Genomic DNA, 25347 nt, shown 5'->3' on the forward strand with positions numbered 1-25347 from the left:
TGTCCTTTTACTCAAGTTGTTTCAGCGCTCTTCACCCACCCCACCCCAGGGGTGGGGGAGGAGGGTGGGTGTTGGAGTAGGAAGCCAGCAGGTTTGATTGGAAGGTAGGGTACTGGGATCTGCTGTGAACATGTGTACTGAGGTCACCAGGAGATGAAACCTCTGCCATTGACAAGTCTGACACCGATCACAAACACATTTCAATCCTTAGAGCTGAGCTTTATTATCTTAGGGAGAATACAGATCGAAATGGATTACACTTTTATACACACCCAGAGCTCTGCAGAGCCAATCCTCACCCCAGATGTCTGCTTAACATCTGGAAGTTGTCAGAGTTCCTGGGGTTCCAGGAGAGGGCAGGCCTGAATTCCAACACAGCTGCAAAGGCTGACCAGATGTTGCAGCTGCTGGGCCTGCCAGATGTTGCTACTACACCTGCATCCCCTTTGCTACAGCTGCGTAGACCGGCAAAATCTTACAGTTTCCTGGGCCTGCCACAAGTTTCACCCGTGTCAGCTGGCCAGATGTTGCCCCTGCACAGATGTGCCAGATGTTGCAGCTGCACAGACCCGATAGGTGTTTCCACTGCGACTTGCCAGATCTTGCCGCTGTGCAGACCCGACAGATGTTGCCACTGCCATACTTGCCAGATGTTGTTGCTGTGCAGATCCAACAGATGTTGCCGCTGCAAAACTTGCCAGATGTTGCCACTGCACAGACCAACATCACACATCACCTGTGTGATGTGGCCAGATGTTGCTACTGCACACGAGCCACACTGAAGTCTGTGGCCTCGAGCACCTCAGAGACATCCAACGTCTGAGGCTCACGGTTGTAAATACTGTAGGCTAACGTTCGGGACAAGACCCTGAATCCATTTGCTGGTGAGGCCTAGCAACTAAAAGGCCTCCCAGTGCAGATGTTAAATATCCAAAAGAAATGTAGACTCTGCCATTCCTAAAGTAATTATCCCTTGAAGATTTATTTTTGAATTATTTCAAGCAGTAACTGAGGTACCACGTGGCTGTGAGAGAGATTCCCGATAAACAGGCCGCAGCCAGACTTTAGTGCTGTCAAGGTTCAGTGATCCTTACAGCCAGTGCCGAGGACCTGGATTTTTTCTTCATGCCTGTCCCAGGAATTGTGCAACAAATCATCTTTGTTGTTTCATAATTCAACTTTACATCATTCAACACTTTCAGCAGATGAGGAACATTGAATCTTCAGCCCACGATGTCTGTGCCGACCATGATTCCAAATTAAACTAATCCCATTTGCCTGCACACGATCCCAATCCCTCCACTCCCTGCCTGTTCGTGTGCCTGTCTAAATGTCTCTTAAACGTTGCTATTGTATCTGCTTCTACTACCTCCCCTGGCAGATCACTCCAGGCACCCACCACTCTCTGCGTAAAACACTTACCGCGTAAATCTCCTCTGAACTTTACCCTTCTCGCCTTAAAGCTATGCCCTCTAGTACTTGACATTTCCACCCTGAGAGAAAGACTCTGATTATCTACCCTATCTGTACTTCTCGTAATTTTGTATACTGTACCTTTTTCGATATTTTGGGGTTCAATTCTCCCTGAATCACTTGCCTGGAGAAGTGATACAATAGTGGCGCTTAAGAGGCTGTTCGACACAGGGAATGGAGGGATATGGATCATATAGAACATATAACACAGAACACTACAGCACTGTACAGGCCCTTCGGCCCACAATGTTGTGCCGACATTTTATCCTGCTCTATCTAACCCTTCCCTCCCACATAGCCCCCTATTTTTCTATCATTCATGTGTCTATCTAAGAGTCTCTTAAATGTCCCTAATGTATCTGCCCCCCACAACCTCTGCTGGCAGTGTGTTCCACGCACCCACCACTCTCTGTGTAAAAAACTTACCCCTGACATCCCCCTTATACCTTCCTCCAATCACCTTAAAATTATGTCCCCTCGTGTTAGCCATTGTCGTCCTGGGAAAAAATCTCTGACTGTCCACTCGATCTATGCCTCTTGTCATCTTGTACACCTACGCCATCATGTGCAGGCAGAAGAGATTAAGTGTAATTTGGCATTGTGTACAGTGCAGACATCGTGGGCCGAAGGGCCTGTTCCTGCACTGTGTTGTTCTACATTCTAAGCATTGCTATTGTGTCTGCTTCCACCATTTCCCCTGCCAGAGCGTTCCAGGCACCTAATGCTCTCTGTGTAAAAAAATCTCCTTTTAAACTTTCCGCTCTCTTCTTGAAAGCTACGTCCTTTAGTATTTGACATTTCCTCCCTGGGAAAAAGATTTTGGCCTTCTACCCTATCTATGCCTCTCACAATTTGATATACATAGATATTTTCTCCCTGAATACACTTAGCTGGGGAATTGAAAAAAGCCTTTCAAATAACCACGAGTAGTCAACGGAAGCCTCCGCCAACTCCCTCGGATGACTTGGCCCAGCTGAAGGTTCAGCCGAGACCACGGGTGTCAGAAGGCAGCCGCTCACGAGACATTCACGAGCTCTTCACTTCCTGAGTATAAAATGAACCAGGGTTTAATATTAGGAAACTGCAGCTTAAGTCTGACCGTGGTGTGTGGGTGGGGGTTGATTTCCCTGCTCACTTTTTACTGCTGTGGTCTGTGACAGCACCTTTCTCAATCACTCCCTCTTTCTGTGGCCTGACCCCGAGCTTAGCTTCAGACCTACACCCACAGTGACCCGCGCCTCTGTAACGTCACCCATCCGCACCTCTGCTCAGCACACCCACTGCCGTAACCCTCAGCAGTACCTCTCACCTCCACACCTCGCTATCTCCATCCACTCTTACTTACTGCGACACAGAAGGAGGCTATTCAGCCCATAGTCTCTGTGCTGGCTCCCAGCAAAGCAATCCTATCAGTCAGTCCCCTTGCCCTTCTTCCCCTTATTTCCCAGCACCCCCACTGCGTACTCTCTCTCACACGCACCTTCATCTCCTCTTCATTTGCAGCCATTAATCACCCCCCCCCTCCCTTGTGGGAGGAAACCGGGAGCATCCCTGAGACACCCACGCGGTCACAGGGAGAACGTGCAAACTCCACACGGACGGCACCGGAGGTCAGGATTGAACCCGGGTCTCTGGAGCTGTGAGGTAGCAGCACTACCTTTGCAGCCACCCTCCTCCCATCCTCCATAAACTGGGAGTTACCGAGATGTCGGGAGCCCCCGAGTCCTCACTCACACAGGAACCCATTCACCCTGTGCTCGGTCACGTACACCGCCCGGGTTTGGAAACTCACCCCTCTGTGTTTTCTGCCTACGTTGTCCCTGTAATCACCCGCAGCCCAAGTCCTCTGCGCTCATTGAGTTCCAGCCTCTTGCACACCCTCGATTTACTTCCTCTGACATTGGTGTCTATCCCTTCAGCTGCCCAGGCCCCGAGCTCTGGAATTCTCTCTCGCACCTTCCCCATCTCTCCCCATGTCTAAGGTGCACTTTAAAATCTTCCTGACAAAGATTCCGGACATCCGAACTAATGTCTCCTTGTGGCTCAGGTCAAATATTGTACAATAAGCTTCCTCTGAAATGTTTGGGGTATTTTTGCTCTGTTTATGGGATTTGTTGTGATCTCTGCATTCTCAGCATGGGCCGGCCAGTTTGCTTCTCTCTCTCTCTCTCTCTCTCACATTGCCTATTGCTCTTTCTATCTCTCTACCTTCTACCTCTACCTTCTATCTCTCTCTTTCATTCTCTGGATAAAATCTGCACCCTCTCCCCCCAGTGCCAGCACAAACATACTCACGCACACATATACACATTCATGAATGAACACATGTGTGCACAGACATACAGGCACACACACATATGAACACACACACATGCACAAACATGCACGCACACACCACACACACACGCATACACACACACACACACACACACACACACACATACACACCATGCACACGCGCACACACACACAGATGCACGCACACACCACACATATTTGGTTTTGGACACCCCCACCGTGGGAAACAGACTCTGGAGATTTACCCTATCTATGCCTCTCATAATTTTAGATACCTCTTAACATGTCACCTCTCAGCCTCCTTCACTCCAGGGAAAACAGACACAGTCTATCTCTGATCTCTCCTGCTAAGCCCTCCAGTCCAGGCAACATCCTTTTCTGCACCCTCTCTAGCTTCCTATAAGCTTTCTCACATCCTTCCCATAATGCGGTGACCAGAACTGCCCACAATACTCCAAGTGCGACCCAACAAACATTTTATACAACTGTAACTTGACTTCCAACTCTTACGCTCAATGCTTCAGCCGATGAAGGCCAGCATGCCATACTCCTTCTTCGTCACCCTGTCTACTTGTATTTCCATTTTCAGGGAATTATGTACTTGTAGCCCAAGTTCTCTCTGTTAAACAACACTCCCCCAGAGTCCTGCCATTCAGTTTAAGTGTCCTGCCCTGGTTTAACTTCCCAAGTTTCTTACTTGTCTGAGTTAAATTCCATCTGCCGTTCCCTTGCTCACTTTCCCAATCGATCTAGATCCTGTTGTAACCTCAGACAACCTTCTTATTCTTCACTGCTTATTGTGAGGTTGCTCATTGGTGTATCTGACGACAGAAATTCCAGTGACAATCTTGGGAATAGGTTGTGGTGTCAGGACAATGAAAGGGAAAGTCAATCTCCTCACTGATCGGGATGAGAGCCTAAATACCTTTCATGCCTCAGCCACAGTACTGAGAGAAACCCCAGCGAGTTCTCCGTAAACCAGCCAAACTCTGTTCCCAATCCCAGCCTGCGATAACTGACAGTCCCAGACCTGAGCAGCACAGCTGCATCTGCTGGGCAGATGTTTCAGCCTGGGACACAACATCTGCCAAACACGGTCTCGGGGACTCTGTCCTCACAACTGGGCAAGACCCCCAGCCTCGCCAGCACACACTTCCAACTCGATGTCTGCCTGCCACTCTCAGACACAGAGAGAGACAGACAGACAGACAGACAAACACACACAAGGCTGCTGATCGTTCCTGACTGAGCCACGAGGTGGCAGTGCTGCCCAAGAACCGGAGGTGGTCCCATCAAATGGAGCCTGGTCCTGACAGTGGACCACGAGCAGATGATTTTTCAGGCTGGACAGGCTCAGCACCTCAGGGCAAAGGGGAAGAGAAATCTGTTCACTCAGAGATTGGGAATCTTAGGAATCTCGCTCCCAGATGCTCAGTTGGGACATTCAGGTCTGAGGTTAATAGATTTTTGGGTTTAAGGTAAATGAAAGGGGATGGAGAGAGATGGAGAGAGAGAGAGAGAGAGAGAGAGAGATGGAGAGAGAGAGAGAGAGAGAGAGAGAGAGAGAGAGAGAGGTGGGGGGGGGGTCGGAGACAGGGGTGTCATTGAACAATGGAGGGGTCTGTTCCAGCCACTAATCCCCATCTCCCAAGGATCAATGTGATGGAAGCTGACCTTTGATCAGTAGTGTGGGAGTGGGTGGACATCAGACTCGAACGGACCTCTCAAGTGTGAAAGATGAACTCTAGATCTCAATCTACCTCATCATTCTCTCTTCTCCCCCTCCCCCTCCTATCGGGCAGAAGATACAAAAGCCTGAGAACACGCACCACCAGGCTCAAGGACAGCCTCTATCCCGCTGTTATCAGATTCTTGAATGGACATCTCACACGATAAGGAGGAACTCTCGATCTCCCAATCTACCTCGGCGTGGCCCTTGCACTTTATTTGTCTACCTGCACTGCACTTTCTCTGTAACACTATGTTCTGCATTCTGTTTCCTTTTGCACTACCTCAATGTATTTACGTACAGAATGATCTGTCTGGATGGCACGCAAAACAGAAGCTTTTCACTGTCTCTCGGTACATGTGGCAATAATAAACCAGAGAGAGAGAGTATCTAACAGAAGAGGTAAGTCTGCAGATTCCTTACGGAGCTCACCCTCGATACACTCTGCTCCTGTAAACATTTTCCTTCAAGCAGTAAAAGTCAATGGTTTGAGACTCGGGGCTCCCCTTGGCTGTCTCCGACATCAGCAATGACCTCTCGATTAAAAGCACTCAAAGACGTCAACAGACGCAAAACCAGCATCAGTGACTCCACAGAACAACCAGAAGAGTCACTGGTCAGTGGGCAGTTGGTCAGACGGATTGGTTCCCACTGCTGTCCTGGGACTCCCTCTCTCCAAGGGGTCTGAGTCGGCTTGTGTTGGGGGAAGGACAGAGGTTTGGCTGTGATGAGCCCCCCCCCCCCACCCCCCCTCCGTTCAATACTCCACTGACACTCCCTGTCCAGGTTTGTACACTGATGAAGTTCACCTCCTGGCGAATGCCCCAGGATGTGTCAATAGCATTGGGAATGACTGGGGAAGTCAAAATAATCACCTGGGTTCAGTGAGGTCAGACCAGATTCTCAATGTTCTTCCAAAAGAGGTGAGGGAATCTCTTAAATATTAAATATCTCTCTGCTTTGCATCGTCACAAGTCTCAACAAGTACAAACAGGCGGCATTGCCCTTTGACCTTGGTGTACACAGGACACACATGGGGTAAACTGGGATATGCACCGGGTGTATGGAAGGAATACAGGGAATATGTGGGATTCAGGGAACATGTGCGGGATACAAAAGGTTCACATGGAATGCAAATGGGATACACACAGGGGTACACACACAAGGGGTGTACACACAGTGGGTACACAAAAGGGGTACACACACAGGGTACACACACAGGAGGTACACACAGGGGGTACACACACAAGGGGTACACACACACAAGGGGTACACATGAAGTACCCCGGAGTGAGATTCAGTGTAGAGGATGCCCCTGGTTCACGTGTACACACAGGGGCACACTGGGTATTACACCCGGGGTACTCAGAACAAACACACGGGCCACACACGAAACTCACTAGGGGGAGACCAGCCGCACGGGACCCACACGGAGCACACGCCAACATCCGTGGGGTAACACTGGGAGGACACGGGATGCACGCGGGGGGCACAGGGGGGTCTCCAGCCTCACTGCAGCATGATGTCATTGAGGTTCTCCTGCAGCACCGTGTTCCTGACGGCGTGGAAGACGAAGCGAATGTTCTCGGTGTCGATGGCGGTGGTGAAGTGGTGAAAGAGCGGCCGGCTGCGGTCCCTCCTCTTGCGGCTGAAGCACGCCAGGAGGTAGCGCTGGACGTCCTCGAGGTGGTGGGGCCGCCCCTCGAAGTCGGGGAAGTGGTTGCCAATGCTCACCGTCTTCACCTTGGCTTCCAGGAGGTCAGTCTTGTTCAGGAAGAGGATGATGGAGACGCGGGCGAAGAGCTTGTTGTTGACAACGGTCTCGAAGATGTTCATGGACTCCACCAGGCGATTGGTGCACCGGTCCTCCAGGAGCACCTGGTCAAACTCACTGGAGGACACCATGAAGAGGATGGAAGTGATGCCCTCGAAACAGAGGAACCACTTGTGCCTCTGGGAACGCTGACCACCGACATCCATCATCCGGAAGGGGACTCCCTTGATTATGAAGTCGTACTCCACAATGCCCTTGGTAGCCTTGCGAGCTAGGAGAACATCCTGCTTGGTCGGGAGATAGTTCTAGAAGATAAAGAGACAACACTCTCGATCAACGTCAGCCAGTGTCACCGTGGACTCACAGGAGGGAAGCAGGGGTGCGCGTCCATGCCGGACTTCTGCTCCTCCCAACCCTCTCCCCATCCTGCCACACGCTGGGGGGAATGTTTGGGAATGTCAGTGAGGGTTCTCTGATTCAATCTGGAAGGCAGTGGAAGCAGATCTTCAGGGAATTTACACAGAACAGTACAGAACAGGAACAGGCCTTTTGGCCCACGATGTCTGTGCTGAACATGATGCTGAATTAAATTAAATCTCTTCTGCCTGCATATGATCCACATCCCTCCACTCCCTGCACGTTCATGTGTCTAGCTAACAGCCTCCTAAATGCCACTGTCATATCTGCTTCCACCACTCTCCCTGGCAGCCCGTTCCAGGCGCCGCTGTGTGGAATGTCGGGAACAAGAACGACCCCCAAGATGGGCAGAACGGCTGATTGGAGACTCCTTCGCAGAGCCAGCACAGGTACAATGGGGGGAATGGCCTCCCACGGTTCTGGGAGCACCGTACGCTAAGGGCTGGAGAACCCGGGAGTCAGAAGCACTCCTAGCCTGAAGCCCAATGGGAAAAACAGGAGGGAAACTGTCCTTCTGGGAACACTGGGAATGCGGAGAATGGTGCTTCCAGGTCGGGGAAACGAGGGAACGCTCGGGAAAGGAGCAGCCATGGCAACAGAGTGGGGAGGAGGGAATATAAAACATGGAACACAGAATGGTACAGCACAGGAACAGGCCCTTCGGCCCACAATGTCCATGCTGAACACGATGTTGAATTAAATTAAATCCCATCTGCCTGCATATGATCCATGCCCCTCCATTCCCTGCACATTCGTGTGTCCATCTAACAGCCTCTTAAACACCACTATGGTCTCTGCCTCCACCACCACCCAGGTGGGTGCCTGGACTGCACCCAGTGCAGTCCAGGCACCCATCACTCTCTGTGTAAAATACCTGCTCCGCACATCTCCTTTGAACTTTCCCCCTCTTGCCTTAAATGCACGCCCTCTGGTATTAGACATTTCCACCCTGGAAAAAAGATTCTGTCTACCCTATCTATGTCTCTCATAACTTTATAAACTTCTATCAGGTCTCCCCTCAGTCTCTGATGCCCCAGAGAAAACAACCCAAGTTTGTCCAACCTCTCCTTATAGCTCATACTCTCTAATCCAGGCAGCATCCTGGTCGACTTCTCCTGCACCCTCTCCAAAGTCTCCACATCCTTCCTGTAATGGGGAGACCAGCATTGTACACAGTCAGTAGGCAGCAGCCTTGTGACTGCATCGTGTTCAGCACAGACATGGTGGGCCAAAGGGCCATGTTCTATGACTGCCTCCACAGGGACCTACTGTGTGGAGTTAAAGTTCTAATGTTGCCCGCTGAGGGCAGCTGCTTGGAGCCCTGACCCAAGATGAACAACAGGTCAACACGCTGCATGGTTGAGCTGTGGGTTAATGCAACCAACGCACCATTGCAGACCACCATTGCAGAACCCAATATGACAACACTCACCAGCTGACCAATCCGATCCAAGTCATCCAGGAAGTACTGCACTGATTCGGCCTGTGAGGGAAAAAGAGACAGACAGACGGTAAAGGAGATGGGTCAGGGAGGGGAGGGATGACATAGCCAGTGGTCATCTGCAGAGAGCTTGCCCTGTGCCTACCTGTTCCCACTCTAGATCAATGATGGGTGAAGGGACCTAGTGTTATCTACCTAAGTATGCTGAGGATGCAAAGTCTGCCTCTCCTTTCCCTTCCCAGGATAACCAAGGCTTCTTATTGGCTACTTCCATCAGGCAGAAGATACAAAAGCTTGAAAACATGAACCACCAGGCTCAAGGACAGCTTCTATCCCACTGTTATAAGGCTCTTGAATGAAACCTTGTGTACATTAAGATTAACTCTTGACCTCACAACCTACCTCATCATGGCCTTGCACCTTATTGTCTGCCTGCACTGCACTTCCTCTGTAACTGTAACACTTTATTCTCCATTCTGTTATTGCTTTTCCCTTGTACTACCTCAAAGTACTTATGTGATGAAATGATCTGTATGGATGACATGCAAAACTAAGTTTTTCACTGTACCTCGGTACATGTGACAATCATAAACCAATTCCAATCCTTCTGTGTCTCCATTTAAAGGAGAAACAAGTTAATTTAGGTAGCAGAGAAAGTGAGGGAGGGCAAAGTGAATTTCTGTGATTGCATGAAATAAGATGGCTGTTAAAGGACAGTTCATTTTCATAGTCTGTGTAATGTGTTGCTAACCTTCTCAACACTGGGTGATGTTGTCCAATCTGATCTGCTGGGACATGTCCTTCAGACCAGAATGTAGGAATGAAAGCATACAGGAAGAGGCAGCAGTCCAGTCCTGATGCAAACAGAGAGAAGGAGCAAGTTATCTAAAGTTGGAGAATTCAATATTGAGACCTGCAGGCTGCAACATGCCCAGACAGATGAGGTGCTGTTCCTCGAGCTTGTGTAAGGCATCGCTGTAACAGTGCTGGAGGCCAGGGAGAGAGGGGGATTGGGAACTACGGTGGCAGGTAACTCAGGAGCACCCCTGCGGACTGAGACCCGGTGCTCCGCAAAGCAGCCACCCAATCTGCGTTTGGGTTCTCCTGTGCGGAGCAGGCCACATTAACGACGCCTGTTGCAGGATGCTAGGTTGGAAGTGATTGGCTGGAAGGACACTTTGGGTTGGCTGGATAGTGAGAAGGGAAGAGGTGAAAGGACAGGTGTCACATCTCCTGAGAGTGCAAGGGGAAGATGGCGGGTGGGGATGGAATAGAGCATCAGGAAGTCTCGAACGAGTGATACCTTTGATGAGGAGGGGAGGGGAACATATGTCGGGTGGTGGAATCGTGCTGGAAAGATTGTTTTCTGGGGGAGAAGCAAGGTCACCAACCTTGCTCTGCACTCTGGGAGTTGTAGTCTGATCACATGGGATTCCCCACCTACAACTACCAATAAATACCACTTCCTTTGCAGCAGAAAAGTCTGACTAATTTTCTTGCCCTTTTTTTTGGCCCGAGAAATAAATCTAGTCTCCGACTGAAATAACAAAGTCATTTTGTGCAGCATTCTTTAGATAAACCACGACTTTGGCAAACGTGGAACTAGTCAGCAGCTGATTTTATCGCGAGCCAGTGGGAAACAATTAGATGGGCTCTTTCCTGTTCTCCCTTCACCAGTGAGAAGGGCCTCTCACATTCACTACTGGGAATGGTTGGGAAATCACTGGTCTATGGGGTCAGACTTGCAGGTTTAATCCCAACCACCAAAGCTCGGAATTGGCAGAACAGAGTTCTGGATGCATTTGGAGTCTGTTCCAAGATAGAACATAGAACAGTAGAGCACAGGAACAGACCCTTCGGCCCACCATGTTGTGCAAGACTAATTAAACTAGTAATCAAATGGCTAACTAAACTAATCCCTGCTGCCTTTACAATGTCTGCATACCTCGTTTCTCTGCATATTCATTAAACCTCTCTATGGTATCTGCCTCCATCACCACCTCTGCCAGCACATTCCAGGCACCCACCACAAGTAATAAACTTGCCCTGCACATCTCCTTTGAATTTACCCCCCTCTCACTTTAAATGCATGCCCTCTAGTACTAGATGTTCTTCAGAGTTCAGAAGAACAAGGTGATATCATTGAAACTTGCAAAATCCTTCGAGGGCTCAACAGCTTGGATGCAAGGAAGATGTTTCATTGTCTCAGAATAAGGGGTTAGCCATTTGGAACTGAGATGAGGAGAAATTTATTCCTGGCGTTTGTTGGATCTTTGGAATTCTCTATCCCAGAGGATTGTGAAGGATCAGTCATTGATTGCATTCATACCTGAGATCGAGAGATTTCTGGACATTGAGAGGATCACAGGATGCAGGGCTGGGGAAGGAAGTAGAAGATGACCCATTATCTTGGGGGCAGGTTCATGAGGATCCCAAATCTTATGCGCCTCTGGTCTTATAAAGAATGCATTCACTTTCCATTGGCTTTTAAAGGTGGGGCTCTGTGAAGATGGACGTGTCCAGCGACCAATGCATTAATGCGGGGGTGGAGCAATCAAAACAGGAGGTGATGTGACGAAACCTCTAGGAATGTGTTCACCCAGAGTCGGCAACTCTACGGTGTCATAAGGAGGAAAGTTGTCAGTGGTGAGTGTAGGGAATTGCAGGCAGAGGATTGTGCCTGAAAGGAGAAGGGTATCCGTGTGCTGGAATGGGGTGGCTGTTTTGAAATGGGAAGGGGGATATGGGCCAAACGTGGGCAAATGGGACGAGCTTAGGCGGGAATCTTAGTCGGCATGGACCAGTTGGGCCGAAGGGCCTGGTTCCATGCTGTGTGACTCAGATGGAAGATCAGAAGACCTCCAATAAGGAATTCACATCCCCCGTCACCAGCCCCTCATCGGTGTCCACTTTACCTCAGAGAAGGTTTAAGAGAGGGTGGGATTCTTTAGCCGTAAGCTGAATGAGTGTCAGCAGGGCCTCTGGGAATGAGGAGAGGTTCCAGCAAGAGAAATGGCGGGATTCCCCCTCCCCTCCCTCCGCACATCATCTGCTTCCTTCCCCTCCATCCAGTGGCCACTCAGCTACACCGCGTCCTCTCAGTGGCACCTACCTTCTCCTTCCCTTTCATTATATTCCATTCTGTCCTCTCTCTGCCCCTTTCTCCCCTCTCTTCCTCCCTAACCCCCCCTTTCCTTCCCCCTCCCTCCTTCTCTCCCTCTTTCCTGCTCCCCACCCCTCTCTCACTCTCTCTCGCTCTCTCTCTCCCTTTACTTCTCAATATATTTTGTTTGTAAACGTTTTAAAAGACAGACCAACAAATGTATATTGTTCTGTTCAAAGCTCCAGAACATCCCAGTGGAATTTAAGGTAAATGAAGTTATTCTACTGGGTGTAATGAGGGATCTATCAAAGTGGCCGACAATGTACCATAAAGGCAAAAATATAGCTCGCACTGATATATAAGCCTCTCCTCCTTTTGGGTATTTCAATTTCAGGAAAATTCCTTTCCTGGGTTTGAGACACATTTATGCCAAGAATGGAAAAAAAAGTCAAGTTTTGAATCCCTATTTATTGCACTAATAATCTTGTGTTATGTAAAATTTACCACTAGTTCACCAACATCTTTCAAAGGGAGTAGGTTTACATCCTGCCTGGTCAATATGTGACTCCAGACCCACACCAACACGGTTGACTCTTCATTCATTTTGTGAGCAGATAATAAATGTTGAATCTGCCTGTGAATTCTTTCCTCAAAGACATAACTGCAATTCCAGTTTCTAAGGGCAAGGGCTTGATATACCAACTACATTGATAATACTCTGCTTTTAAAAGAATTTTCATTACATTTTTGGAATAACTACTGACAATTAAGAGGCTTCCAGAAAGTCCATCCAAGGGCGTGAAGAAAGCAAACTGAGGAGCTTGTACCTTTTTCTGGGAACGGGTTGGTGGCTGTCCAAGTTCTTGCACAAACAGGGGAAACAAGTCAGTAATTATCCAAGGGATGCTGCATTCCTGTTTATCCAAACCAGACGCTCTCTGCCCTAAGTGTGAAACCTTGCCAGGACTGGGTCTGCTGATCAGACTCCATGGAGACAGGGTTATGCTGTCAATTCGTTGTGACTTTCAGCCCTCCTGTCTGAAGGCTTCATCTATTTATTGTGACAAGGGAAGGTAAATGCATCTTAGAGTCAAAGACTGCACTGCCAGTCAGTCCAATGGTAGAGCTGCAGTGTCAAGGGAGCTAACACTAAACCAAGGCCTCTCCTCTCTCAGATGATGCCTGCTTCTCCATAAAGTTTCCCGATCAATACTTACACAACACCAGCACAAAGCAATGACCTGATCTGCGCTGTATGCGGGATCTTACTGTGCACAAACAAGCTGCCACATCTCCTAACTAACAACAGTTATGTTTTTGGGGTGGCACCAGTGGACCTGCTGCCTCCCAGCTCCAGCGGCCCAGGTTCAATCCTGACCACCAGTTTTCTCTGTACGGAGTTTGCACGTTCCCTCCCTGTGACCTTCCCCACCCCTCACCCTCCCCCCCGGGTGCTCCGGTCTCCTCCCACATCCCGACGACGTACAGGTCGGTCAGTTAATTGGCCGCAGCAGGTTGCCCCTGGGGTGTGTGGGTGAGGGGTAGAATCTGAGGAGAGTTGAACGTGGGGAGAATAAAATGGGATTAGTGTGAATGGGCACTTGATAGCATGGATGTGCTGGGCTGAAGGGCCTGTATCCCCACTGTATTACTCCATTTCATAAGCTGTAAAGTGCTTTGGGATATCTTGAGGTTATAAAAGATGCTCTCTCTGCAAATGCAAGTCTTTCCTTCCCTAGGTTCTGCAGAGTTGAGAACAGACTTGGACAGGTACATGGATAGGAAATACAGGCCAAACATGGGCAAATGGGACCAGTTGAGGTGGACACCCTGGTCGGCATGGACAGGTTGGGCTGAAGGTCCTACTTCTGTACTGTATTTAGGACTCCATGACTCTAATAGGCAGTGACCTCACCCAGACATATAACATTCTTCGAGGAGTCAAAAGGGAGGTGATGAGGGGTCTACTCCCCCAGGTTGGGAGACTCAAGCCGGGGGCCACGGAATCAGGATAAGCAGTCAGACATTTGGGACTGAGATTTCCACACTCAGAACCTTCAGATTTCCTGATCCTGGAGGGCCAGAGGTGGTCAGTCATTGTTTATGATCCCAGAGAGTGATTGGTTTTGGGACTCGAGATGGATCTGGTGTACAGATGGAAAAGACCAAATCTGCCACAACCATTTGAAACGGAGGAGAAAACACAAGGGGCCACTTGGCAGAACAAAGCTTCTACATTTTAAGAACTCGTTGCCTCATCAACTGATGCATTGGGTCCTTCAAAAACTGCCTGTTTGCTCATCCTTATGACCTGGGCATCCCAAACGTGGGCATCCCAAACCCATCCCAAACCTGGGCATCCCGAAACCATCCCAAACAAGGGCATCCCAAACCTGGGCATCCCAAACCTGGGCATCCCAAACAAGGGCAGGCTTTGTTTTCCCTTCTCTAGTTGCCCTCGAGAAGGTGGTGCTGAGGTCTTTCTTGAACCACCACAGTCCCTCTGCTGTCAGAAAGGGGAGCCCAGGACCTTACACCCATTCACCTCAACTGTCCTTTGAAGAGTCTTGAATGAGGTGACATAGCTCCGAGATAAGCGTGTGTGCGTGTGTGTGTGTGTGTGTGTGTGTGTGTGTGTGTGTGTGTGTGCGCGTGTGCATCTGTGTGTGTGTGTGTGTGCATCTGTGTGTGTATGTGTGTGTGTGTGCACGCCTGTGTGTGTGCATCTGTGTGTGTGTGTGTGTGTGTGTGTGTGTGTGTGCATGTGTGTGTGTGCATCTGTATGTGTGTGTGTGCACGCCTGTGTGTGTGTGTGTGTGTGTGTGTGTGTGTGTGCATGTGTGTGTGTGCATCTGTATGTGTGTGTGTGCGCGCCTGTGTGTGTGCATCTGTGTGTGTGAGTGAGTGTGCATGTGCATCTGTGTGTGCGTGTGAGTGAGTGAGTGTTTGACTGTGTGTATGTGTCTGTGAGTGTGAGTGAGTGTGTGTGCGCGTCTGTGTGTGTGTGCAGGCTCATCTGTGTGTGTATGTCTGCACATCTGTCTGTGTCTGTGGGCTCGTCTGTTTGTGTGAGTGTCTGCATGTGTGCGTGTGTGTACGCATGTGTACATGTGCATGTGTGCATGTACGTCTTTGTGTGTGCACGTGTACGTAGTGCGGGGGGACAGAGGGGAGGGTTATTGATCTTAAACTGAGGTGTGTAGGAACTTCTCAATCGAATAAGGTTGGCCTTACCCCAGGGCATCTTCCACCATCTGCAAACCATTTGTGGGAACTTCTTTCCACAGAGGGTGGTGAATCTCTGAAATTCTCCACCCCGATGAGTTGCGAAGGCTGGATCATTTGCGGGTATTTAAACAGGAGGCAGATAAAAGCTTGAAAGATCAGGCAATTGAGGGCAAAGAGGAACTGGCACAGACAAGGAGTTGAGACCCGGGGCAGATCAGCCATGATCATATTGAATGGTGGGGCAGGATTGAGGAGCCGAGTGGTCTGTTCCTATTTTCTTGGGTCCTTTAGCAACGCAGAGGCCATTTGGTCCCTCCGGTTATGCCTTCTCCCAGGGTACTATACCCCCTCTCCTCAATTCCCTATATCCCAGAACTTACTCCCTCTTACACTGCAGAGTCCCCCTCAAGCTACAGCCCTCTCCCCCCGGGGAGTGGCCACTGTTACAGCCACACCAACCACTGAAGGGACACGTCCCTGCCTTCACAACCAATTAGATTTGCTTGAGATCTTCAGTCTGGCAAGAATGCGTCAGTCCTGTCCGTCAGCTGTACAGTGCAGGCCTCTGGGCTTTTGGAAGTAGAATCAGTCTCTTTGTAAAAGGTCACAGTGACCATGGTAACCACTCCGCACTGCATGCAAAGGAGTCACTGTGTCCGTGTTAAAACTCATGGTGTTTCTTATCGTCGTTTTACCTCAAAGCCAACAGGATGCTACAGCATTTTGAAAATTATAAGGCGGGGGGGGGGGGTTCGGAGTGGGTGAAGGTTGTGTTGCAAATGAGGCGAGAGAGTTAAAAACCAGGCAAGCAAACAAAGGGGAGGTTGGGAGCGTGGGCTTGTGATTGGGAGAAAAACAGGAAAACGAAGAAAACAGGATGCAAACTGGGGCAAGACACAACAAACCAGCTGAAGTGTGTGCCAGAATATAGCAACGGGAGTGGAGTCAAGATGAACGAGAGAGAGAGGAAGCAATAGAGAGAAAGAGAGGCAGAAATAGAGAGGGACAGAGACATGCAGAGGGAGAGACAGAGAAAGAGAGAGGGCAAGAGACACAGGCAGGTAGACAGAGAGAGACAGACACACACACAGACACACACACACACACACACAGACACACACACACACACACACACAGACACACACACACAGACACACACAGACACACACACACACAGACACAGACACACACAGACACACACACACACACAGACACACACACACACACACACACACACACAGACACACACACACACACACACAGACACACACACAGACACACACACACACACACACACACAGACACACACACACACACACACACACACACACACACACACACACAGCGATCATCTTCTCTGTTCAGAAACATGGGTCCCTTCTCTCCTCTATCCCCTAGGATTGCCCCCATTAAATCTCCCCTCACCCTCCTCGGTTCCAGGGAAACCATCGCCAGCCCACCCAATCATTCCTCCTGGCTAAGATTCTCTGCCCTCAAGTGATACAACATGGAAACAAGCCCTTCGGCCCACAGAGTCCCTGCCAGCCAAAAAGTACCTTCCTTTTCTAATCCCATTTCCCAGCACTCAGCCCATAGCCTTCAATGCCATGGTGCTCCAAGTGTTCATGGAGACACTTGGTAAATGCTGTGAGGGTTCCTGCCTCCACCACCCCCACACGGTGCATCCCAGATTCCAACCACTACTTGGGTGAAAATAAATCTTCCACAAATCCTCTCTAGATCTCCGACCCCTCACCTTACACCTGTGCCCCCTGGTTTTAGACATCCACACATAGAAAATAGGAGTAGGCCATTCAGCCCTTCGAGCCCGCTTCATTATGACCATGGCTGATCATCCAAATTCATTTCCCCTTCCAGCTTTCTGCCCATCTCCCTCGATCCCTTCAGTCCTTAGAAAAGTATTCAACTCCTTCTTGAATATATTTAATGGTTCAGCCTCTGCTACTTTCTGTGGTCGACAATTCCACAGGTTTAGGACTCAATGGGAGAAGCAGCGAGGGGGTAGGTTCAGAAGAGAAGCGAGAGAGCGGTGGATGCCTGGAATGCGTTGCCTGATGGGGTGGTGGAGGCAAATTCATTGGGGGCTTTTAAGAGGGGCTTGGATGGGCACAGGAATGAGAGGAAAATAGAGGGATATGGGCATTCTGTAGGTAGGAGGGATTAGCTATGTTGGCACAACATTGTGGGTCAAAGGGCCTGTTCTGTGCTGTACTGTTCTATGTTCTAACCCTGAACCATCATCCCCCGCCATCACCCAGCCAATTTTGCATCCAACTTGCCAAAATACCCTAGATCCCATGGACTCTTATTCTTGGACAGACCCTGTGGGACCTTATTAAAGATCTTACTGAAGTCCATGTGGACTACATACACTACTCATTGATACGCTCCATCACCTCTATGAAAATCTCAGTAATATTAGTCAGACAGGATCTCCCCTTGGCAAAGCCATGCTGGCTATCCCTGATCAATCCCTGCTTCTCCAAATTCAGATTAATCCTTTCCCTCAGAATTTTTTCCAACAACCTCCCTCCCACTAACATTCAACTTAGTCTGGCTTATCCCTGTTGTCAGTTCTGAACAAAGGAACCATACTTGCTGCTCTCCAGGTATCTGGCACCTCAGTTGAGACCCGGGAAGATTTAAAAATCTCTGTCAGGGTCCCAGTAATCTCCTCCCTTGCCTCCCACAGAGACCTGGGAAACATCTCATCAGGCCCTGGGAATTTATCCACATTTAAAAAGCCAACTAAAACATCTAATGTTCTGAAGGGTCTCGACCCGAAATGTCGACTGTTTATTTGCCTCATAAATGCTGCCTGACCTGTTGAGTTCCTCCAGCATTTTGTGTGTGCTCCAGATTTCAGCGTCTGCAGAATCTTTTGTGTCTCTGTAAAACATCTAATATCTCCTTTTCTAATGATAACATGTTTGAGAATTTCATTACCCTAAGTTTCCTCCCTAACCAATTCTGCCTTTCTCTCCTTTGTTAAGATGCTCCTTCAAACCCAGGTTTACTCACCTGTACCCACACCCCCTCACCCCTCAGTGTCTAACGTTGTCTGTCAACACTCCCGTGAGACACTTTGGCCATTGTATTCGGTGTAGGAAAGCACACTGCTGCTGTCAGATCTTCCTTGCAGTGTAGGAGACTCAAAGGTGATCTTATAGAGGTGTTTAAAATCATGAGGGGTGAATGCACTTAGTCTGTTTTCCCAGGGTTGGGGAATCAAGAACTAGAGGGCATAGGCTTGAGAGGGGAAAGATTTAATAGGAACTTGAGGGGCAACTTTTTTTTTACACAGAGGGTGGTGTGTATGTGGAACGAGCGGCCAGAGGAAGTGGTTGAGACAGATTCAATAACAGCATTTAAAAGACACTTGGACAGATACATGGATAGGAAAGGTTTGGAAGGTTATGGGCCAAACTCTGGCAAATGGGACTAGCTTGGATGGGCACCTTGTTCAGCATGGACCAGTTGGGCCGAAGGGCCTGTTTCCTTGCTGTATGACTGTAACTTTCCAGATTGTGACTGGGGGTGGGGCTAAATTGGATAACTTTCCTCTTCCCTAGCATCGACATGGAAAGCAGCTGCAGCAACTACAAACTCCCTCGTCACTCTCATCTTCCACTGCCCATTGAAAACAGACATCAAACCCAGTACTGTGGCCACCTCCAGGATAACAGTACTCTATTCTTCTCCCACAGTCTCCACAGACGAATCACTCACCCTTCAAGGGCTTTGAACCAAAACTTTTCCCCTGATTGTTTAAGTCTCTGCCTGTAGTCAGTATCTGGAAAACAATATTTCATCTGGGCCCCAACCACTAACAACTTCCTCAGACACAGAAAAGTTGGCACTCAGACCAAGTTTTAATTCCAAAATTCTTGAATTCTTAAACCATTCATCGTTGCGAAAAAAAAGTTCACATGAAGGGTGATGCACATCAAATTAATTAACGTTTGTGCATGACTCCCCCGTCACCCACGCCTTGAGGCTCAAGTGGAGCAGCTGTGATAGAAAGGCAGCATGAATATTGACTGGAACTCCCACCTCAACCACAGGGCCCATGTAACAAGCCTCTCCCAGGGTCCAGGGTCCAGGGTCCAGGGTCCAGGGTCCAGGTTCACAGTCTCAGGGGGAATGGGGAGGTCGCTTTTGGAAGCATTACCCTAAAACAGCCTTCAAACTGCTACTTAAGAGATCTCTTGCCTCCTTGTGAAGTTGTTTCTTTTGCTGTTTGTCTCTCACACTGTCAATACTGCAAAATAAAATTCTCCTCCTACTGTGTTATTCTCTCCTCGGCCTCTCTCCTTCAGAGTTCTGTGACCTCCCCCAGCCCAAAATCTCACCAATGATGCATTCCCTCAGAGGTGACCTCACTTACATCCCCAGTTTTGATTTGACGGCCATGTCTAGGCCCTAAGCTCTGGAACTCCCTCCCTAAGCCCTCTGCCTCTTTCCCCTCCCTAAAACACACCACCGCAACTAAGCTTTTGCTCATCTGCCCCATAGCTGGTTGCCAAACTTTGTTTGATTGCATCCTGCTGACTCGCCCTGGGACAGTGAAGGTGATATACAAATGCAAGTGGTTACACAAGAGACCACAGATGCTGGAATCTGGAGCCACACACAAGCTGCTAGAGGAACTCAGTGGGCATCTATGGACAGTCAGCTGAAGGGTCTTGACCCGAGACGTCGACTGTCCATTTCCCTCCACAGATGCTGCCTGACCCGCTGAGTTCCTCCAACAGCTTGTGAAATGCAAGCTGTTATTCACAAAGCCCTGGGCTGAGAACGTAATTCATTGACTGAAATGTGGAGAGCTTTCAGCATAGAGTTGCCTTTCCTTTGACTCTTTACACGGGACATGGCCTGATACAGACAGCATGCTGTCTCTGACCAATGGGAGAATTTCCATGGTGGAATCATGAGCTCATTCAACACACAAAAAGACCTTCCGGCCCATCAAGCTGATGCTGGCTCATGAAATGATCTGTCCAATCAGTTTCTTTTCAAGTACTTATCCAAGTTCCTTCCGTTTGTAGGATTATAGAGGCATAAAGCCAGAAAGAGGCCCTTCAGCCCAGTAAGTCTGTGCCAACCATCAACACTAAACTTTATTCTCCCCACATTCCCATCAACTCCCCCGAGGTCCTGCCACTCACCTACGCACTGGGGGCAATTTACAGCAGCAAATTGATCCACCAACCCGCACATGTTTGGGACGCTGGAGGAAGCCAGAGCACCCGGAGGAAAACCAACAGGTGGAACATGCAAACTCCACACAGACAGCACCCGAGGTCAGGATGGAACTTGGGTCACTGGAGCTGTGAGGCAGTACAGTGCTGCCCTGTTCCTATTGAAAGACAAAGGACTGCAGATGCTGGAATCTAGATGAAAAACACGATGATGCTGGAGGAACTCAGCAGGCCAGGCAGCATCCGTGGAGAAAAGCAGGTGGTCAACATTTCAGGTCCGTCCTGAGGAAGGGTGCTGACCCGAAATGTTGACCGCCTGCTTTTCTCATACAGATGCTGCCTGGCCTGCTGAGTTCCTCCAGCATCATTGTGTTTTTCATCCTGTTCCTATTGAATCTGCTTCCACCAGCAGTGAGAGTAACTTTCTTACCAATATGTTCCCATCACTGACTTTGCTGATTTAATCCTTGCATACTGATTGTGTCAGCCACTTTATTAACCGTATAATCGCCCTGGTTCCTCCCAGTATCTACCCACCCATCACAACCTCTCCCTATGTGTCCTGGACCACTTTCACCTCCATCTATCACTGGCCTTTCAGGCAGTGTATTATAGATGATAACGTTTGAATATTTGTTTACAGGATGCAGTTGTCACTGCCAAGTTGGGAAGTTGGTAATTGATAATTGGTTTATTATTGTCACATGTACCAAGATACAGTGAAAAACATTGTTTTGCATGCCATCCATACAGAACATTTCAAAGCATGAGCACATCAAGGTAGTACAAAGGGAGAGCAATAACAGAATGCAGAATATAGTGTTACAGATACAGAGAGAGTGCAGTGCAGGCAGACAATAAGGTGCAAGGCCGTGATGAGGTAGATTGTGTGGTCAAGAGTCCATCCTTATCGTACAAGAGGTGCGTTTAATAGTCTTATAACAGTGGGATAGAAGCTGTCCTTGAGCCTGGTGGTGCGTGTTTTCAAGCTTTTGTATCTTTTGCATAATGGAAGGAGACCGGAGAGAGAATGTGGGAGGGGTCTTTGATTATGTCGGCTGCTTTGCAGAGGCAGTAGGAAGTGTAGATAGAGTCTATGGAAGGGAGGAAGGGAGGCTGGTGTCCGTGATGTGCTGAGCTGTGTCCACAACTCTCTGCAGTTTCGTGCGGTCCTGGGCAGAGCAGTTGCCCTACCCTGATCGCTTTCCAGAAGGTGAGCTGCCTTGAACTGCCGTAGTCTCATGGTGAACTTGGTGCATTAAACAAAACCCTTTCCCTTTAAATCTGCCACCTACACACCACAGATCCACCAATGAAAATGATTTCTCTCTCCTTTAACAACTTTGAACACTTTTATTAAATTTCCTAATAAGATTCAATTTTCTCTGTTGAATACTGGCTCCATTTGACCACGGTTCCTCATCCCTCTGCTAAACCTCTATGATACTCCAAATGATGTATCCCTAAATTTAAAAGGACACTCCTTCACCGTGGCGATTTGAAACCAGTATCCGTTCCGCAAGGCCCATTTTAAGCCCTGGCAAGCAAGCAGCAAACAACTACAGACATTAGGCTGTGAGTAGGTAGAAGTTTCTCAGACAGGGTGGATGGAGAGATACTGGACAAAGGGGCAGAGTCTAAATTAGCACCAGGCCTTTCGGGAGTGAGGTTGGGGAGCTTGTCCGTATCCAGAGGATGACAGGAAGTTGGAACGATGCTCACAAGGAGACTGCAAGAAATTGCAGAGAGTTGTGTACACAGCCCAGTCTATCACGAAAACGCCTCCACTGACTCTGCCTACATTACCACTGCCTCGGGAAAGCAACCAACGTAATCAAGGACCCCTTCCACCCCGGTCATTCTTTCTTCTCCCCCTCTCTCATCAGGCAGAAGATACAAAAGCTTGAGGACACGCACCACCAGGCTCAAGGACAGCTTCTTTCCCGCTGTTTTAAGACTTTTGAACTTAAGACTCTTGTATGGTAAAGGTGAACTCCTGACTTCACAACCTACCTCGTCGTGGCCTTTGCACTTTATTTGTCTACCTGCATTGCACTTTTTCTGTAACTGTAACGCTACATTCTGCATTCTGTTACTACTTTTCCCTTGTACTACCTCGATGTACTTCTGTTTTAAATTGATCTGCATGGATGGCATGCAAAACAAAGTTTTTCACTGTATCTCAGTACATGTGACAATAATAAACTAATTACCAATTACCAAGAAACAGGAGCGTTAGGAAGCCATTCAATAAGACGCTTGGTGACCCAAACTTGGCCTCAGCACCATTTTGTCACAGAAGCCCCAGAGCCCTCAACTCCCATTAGTTCAAGTGTCAGCCAGTAACTGCCTTGAATATATTCAATAACTCCACCTCCACAGCTCTCTGGGATAGAACGTTCTGGAGACAGAACAAAATCCTCCTCACCTCTATCTGAAATGGGCACTCCCTGATTCTGAAACTACCCCCCCCCCCACCCGCGGTTCTAGATACCCCCTACAAGGGGAATATGCACCTTGTCAATCCCCCTCAGAATCTTATGCTTCAATAACTTCACCTTCTACAGATGATGAATTGATACTGGTTAATAATCACTTCTGGGGTTAGTGGAGTTTTGCTAACCAGAGGGTTTAAGGGATCTGGAGAAAAGGCAGGAATATGGTGGAGGGAGGGGGGGGGGGGGTCACAGATCAGCCACATTCTCACTGAGTCACCAAAAGAACCAGGAGGCTAAATAGTCGACGGCATGAACATTGAATTCTCCAATTCCAGGTCTCCTGCTCCCCCTCTGTCCCTTTTCTCTCTCCTTCTGATCCACCCACGTTTTCTCTCACACCCGCTTCTTTCCAACATCCAACCTCCCAAGCCTCTCATCATCCAGTTTCTTTCCCCTCCACCGCCCACTCTATCTGCTTAAAACATAAAATGTTTTAAGTCTTTGAATATTTTAAAATAAAGATATCGGACAATAGGACAAAAGTCTTTTGATTGGCAGGAATGCACCCATTATGATTGGCAACCAGTGGTACGGCAGGGGGAGGGAGTTAGAGTGGCCTGGATGTTGCTGTGGGAATCAGCCAGGAGTTACCGTGCCAAGACTTAGCAACAGCTACTGTATGGATCGATGTCCCACAAGGTCGGAATTCAGACCCCAACCCTCCCCTCAACCCTCTATCCAATGGAGACACAAGACACGGCAGATGCTGGAATAAAAACCAACTGCTGGACGAACTCAGCAGTTCAGGCAGCATCTGTAGAGGGATCTAATATATAGAGGTGTATAAAACCATGAGGGGCATAAATAGGGTGAGTGCACACAGTCTTTTTCCCAATGGAAAAGGAATCAAAAGCTCGAGGGCACAAGTTTAGAGTGAGAGGGGAAAGATTTAAAACGGACCTGAGGAGCAACTTTCTCACACAGAGGGTGGTGGGTATATGGAACGAGCTGCCAGAGGAAGTGGTTGAGGCAGGTACAATAATAACATTTAAAAGACACTTGGACAGGTACATGGATAGGAAAGGTTTAGAGGGATATGGACCAAACACAGGGAAGTGGGACTAGCTTAGATGGGCATCTTGGTCAGCATGGACGATTTGGGCCGAAGGGCCTGTTTCCGAAGGGCCTCTATGACTCTGTAAATGGACAGTCAGTGTTTCAGGACAAGACGTCTGGACAATTCATTCAGATGAAGGGTCTTGACCTGAAACGTCAACCGTCCACTTCCCTCCACAGATGCTGCCTGACCCGCTGAGCTCCTCCAGCATTGTTATTTGCTCCTCTATCCAATAGTCTCACTGGTGGAAATACCCCCTTCTCTCTTGTTGACCCCATGCTGAACCTACACTTAAAGGGGAGGTCAGGGTGGCTGGCCCCTTTAAACAACCACGCCCCTCACCCTGCACAATTACTCACCAGCTGGAACTCCGATCTTCTCCTGTAGGCCTCTTTGACGCTTTCATCCTTCCAGAGGGCTCTGATGGCCGGGAGAACTCTTTGGAAATGTCCTTCTTCTCCAAAACCACTGCTCTCAAGGGCGCCCAGGAAGAACCCATGTTTCTCGTTCTCCAAGTTCTCCCAGGGAAGTCCTAACTTCTCCCTGGCGTCCACCAGAACCCGCATCCCGCTCACAATATTCCCATAAATCGTATCCCGGAATTGCTCCAGAGTTTCCCTGTCGAAGTCCTTCCCATGGATGATCCTCATTTGCTTCAGGAAGGTGCTCTTCCCGCTCTCGCCCGCTCCAAGCAGAAGAATCTTCACCATCCTCCTCATGTAAGGCCGCTCCCTCGCCAGCATCTGGTCGATCCCTTTGCTCCTTCTCCGCATCTCCATCTCGTCCCCGGAGGCGAAACAATTCGGGAGGCAGCCGTGTTCCCAGGCACCCTCCAGCCCAGCCATAGCGCCCGGGATCGGGAGGAAGGGGGGGGGGGGGGGGGGAAAAAAAACTTTTGGAAAAGTTTTTGCAAACTTCTCGCCTACACGTTCCGACGCTCCACTGCGGGGGAACTGATAACGGGACTGGAAATTAATCAGCTTGCATCACCTTGTCAGTTTCACTGGAGTATCCCAGCTCATTTTTTTTTGTCGCCTTCTTCTGGATCTAACGTCCTGTCTAAGTACTGGTGGGGAAATGACATTGAGAGAGAGAGAGAGAGCCAGC

General features: G+C 49.0%; 1 protein-coding gene across 1 annotated transcript; it reads right to left on the bottom strand.

The window, feature by feature from the left end:
- Positions 1-224: 224 nt before the first annotated feature.
- On the bottom strand, positions 225-25347 carry LOC127585482 (guanine nucleotide-binding protein subunit alpha-12-like). Its single transcript, XM_052042966.1, has 3 exons — positions 24600-25347; positions 9124-9174; positions 225-7579 (listed from the first exon to the last, which is right to left on the bottom strand). The coding sequence occupies exons 1-3, from the start codon at positions 25083-25085 to the stop codon at positions 7010-7012; spliced, it is 1107 nt and encodes a 368-aa protein (XP_051898926.1). The 5' UTR covers positions 25086-25347; the 3' UTR covers positions 225-7009.

This window comes from Pristis pectinata, chromosome 33 (assembly GCF_009764475.1).
Source record: "Pristis pectinata isolate sPriPec2 chromosome 33, sPriPec2.1.pri, whole genome shotgun sequence".
Taxonomy (NCBI): domain Eukaryota; kingdom Metazoa; phylum Chordata; class Chondrichthyes; order Rhinopristiformes; family Pristidae; genus Pristis; species Pristis pectinata.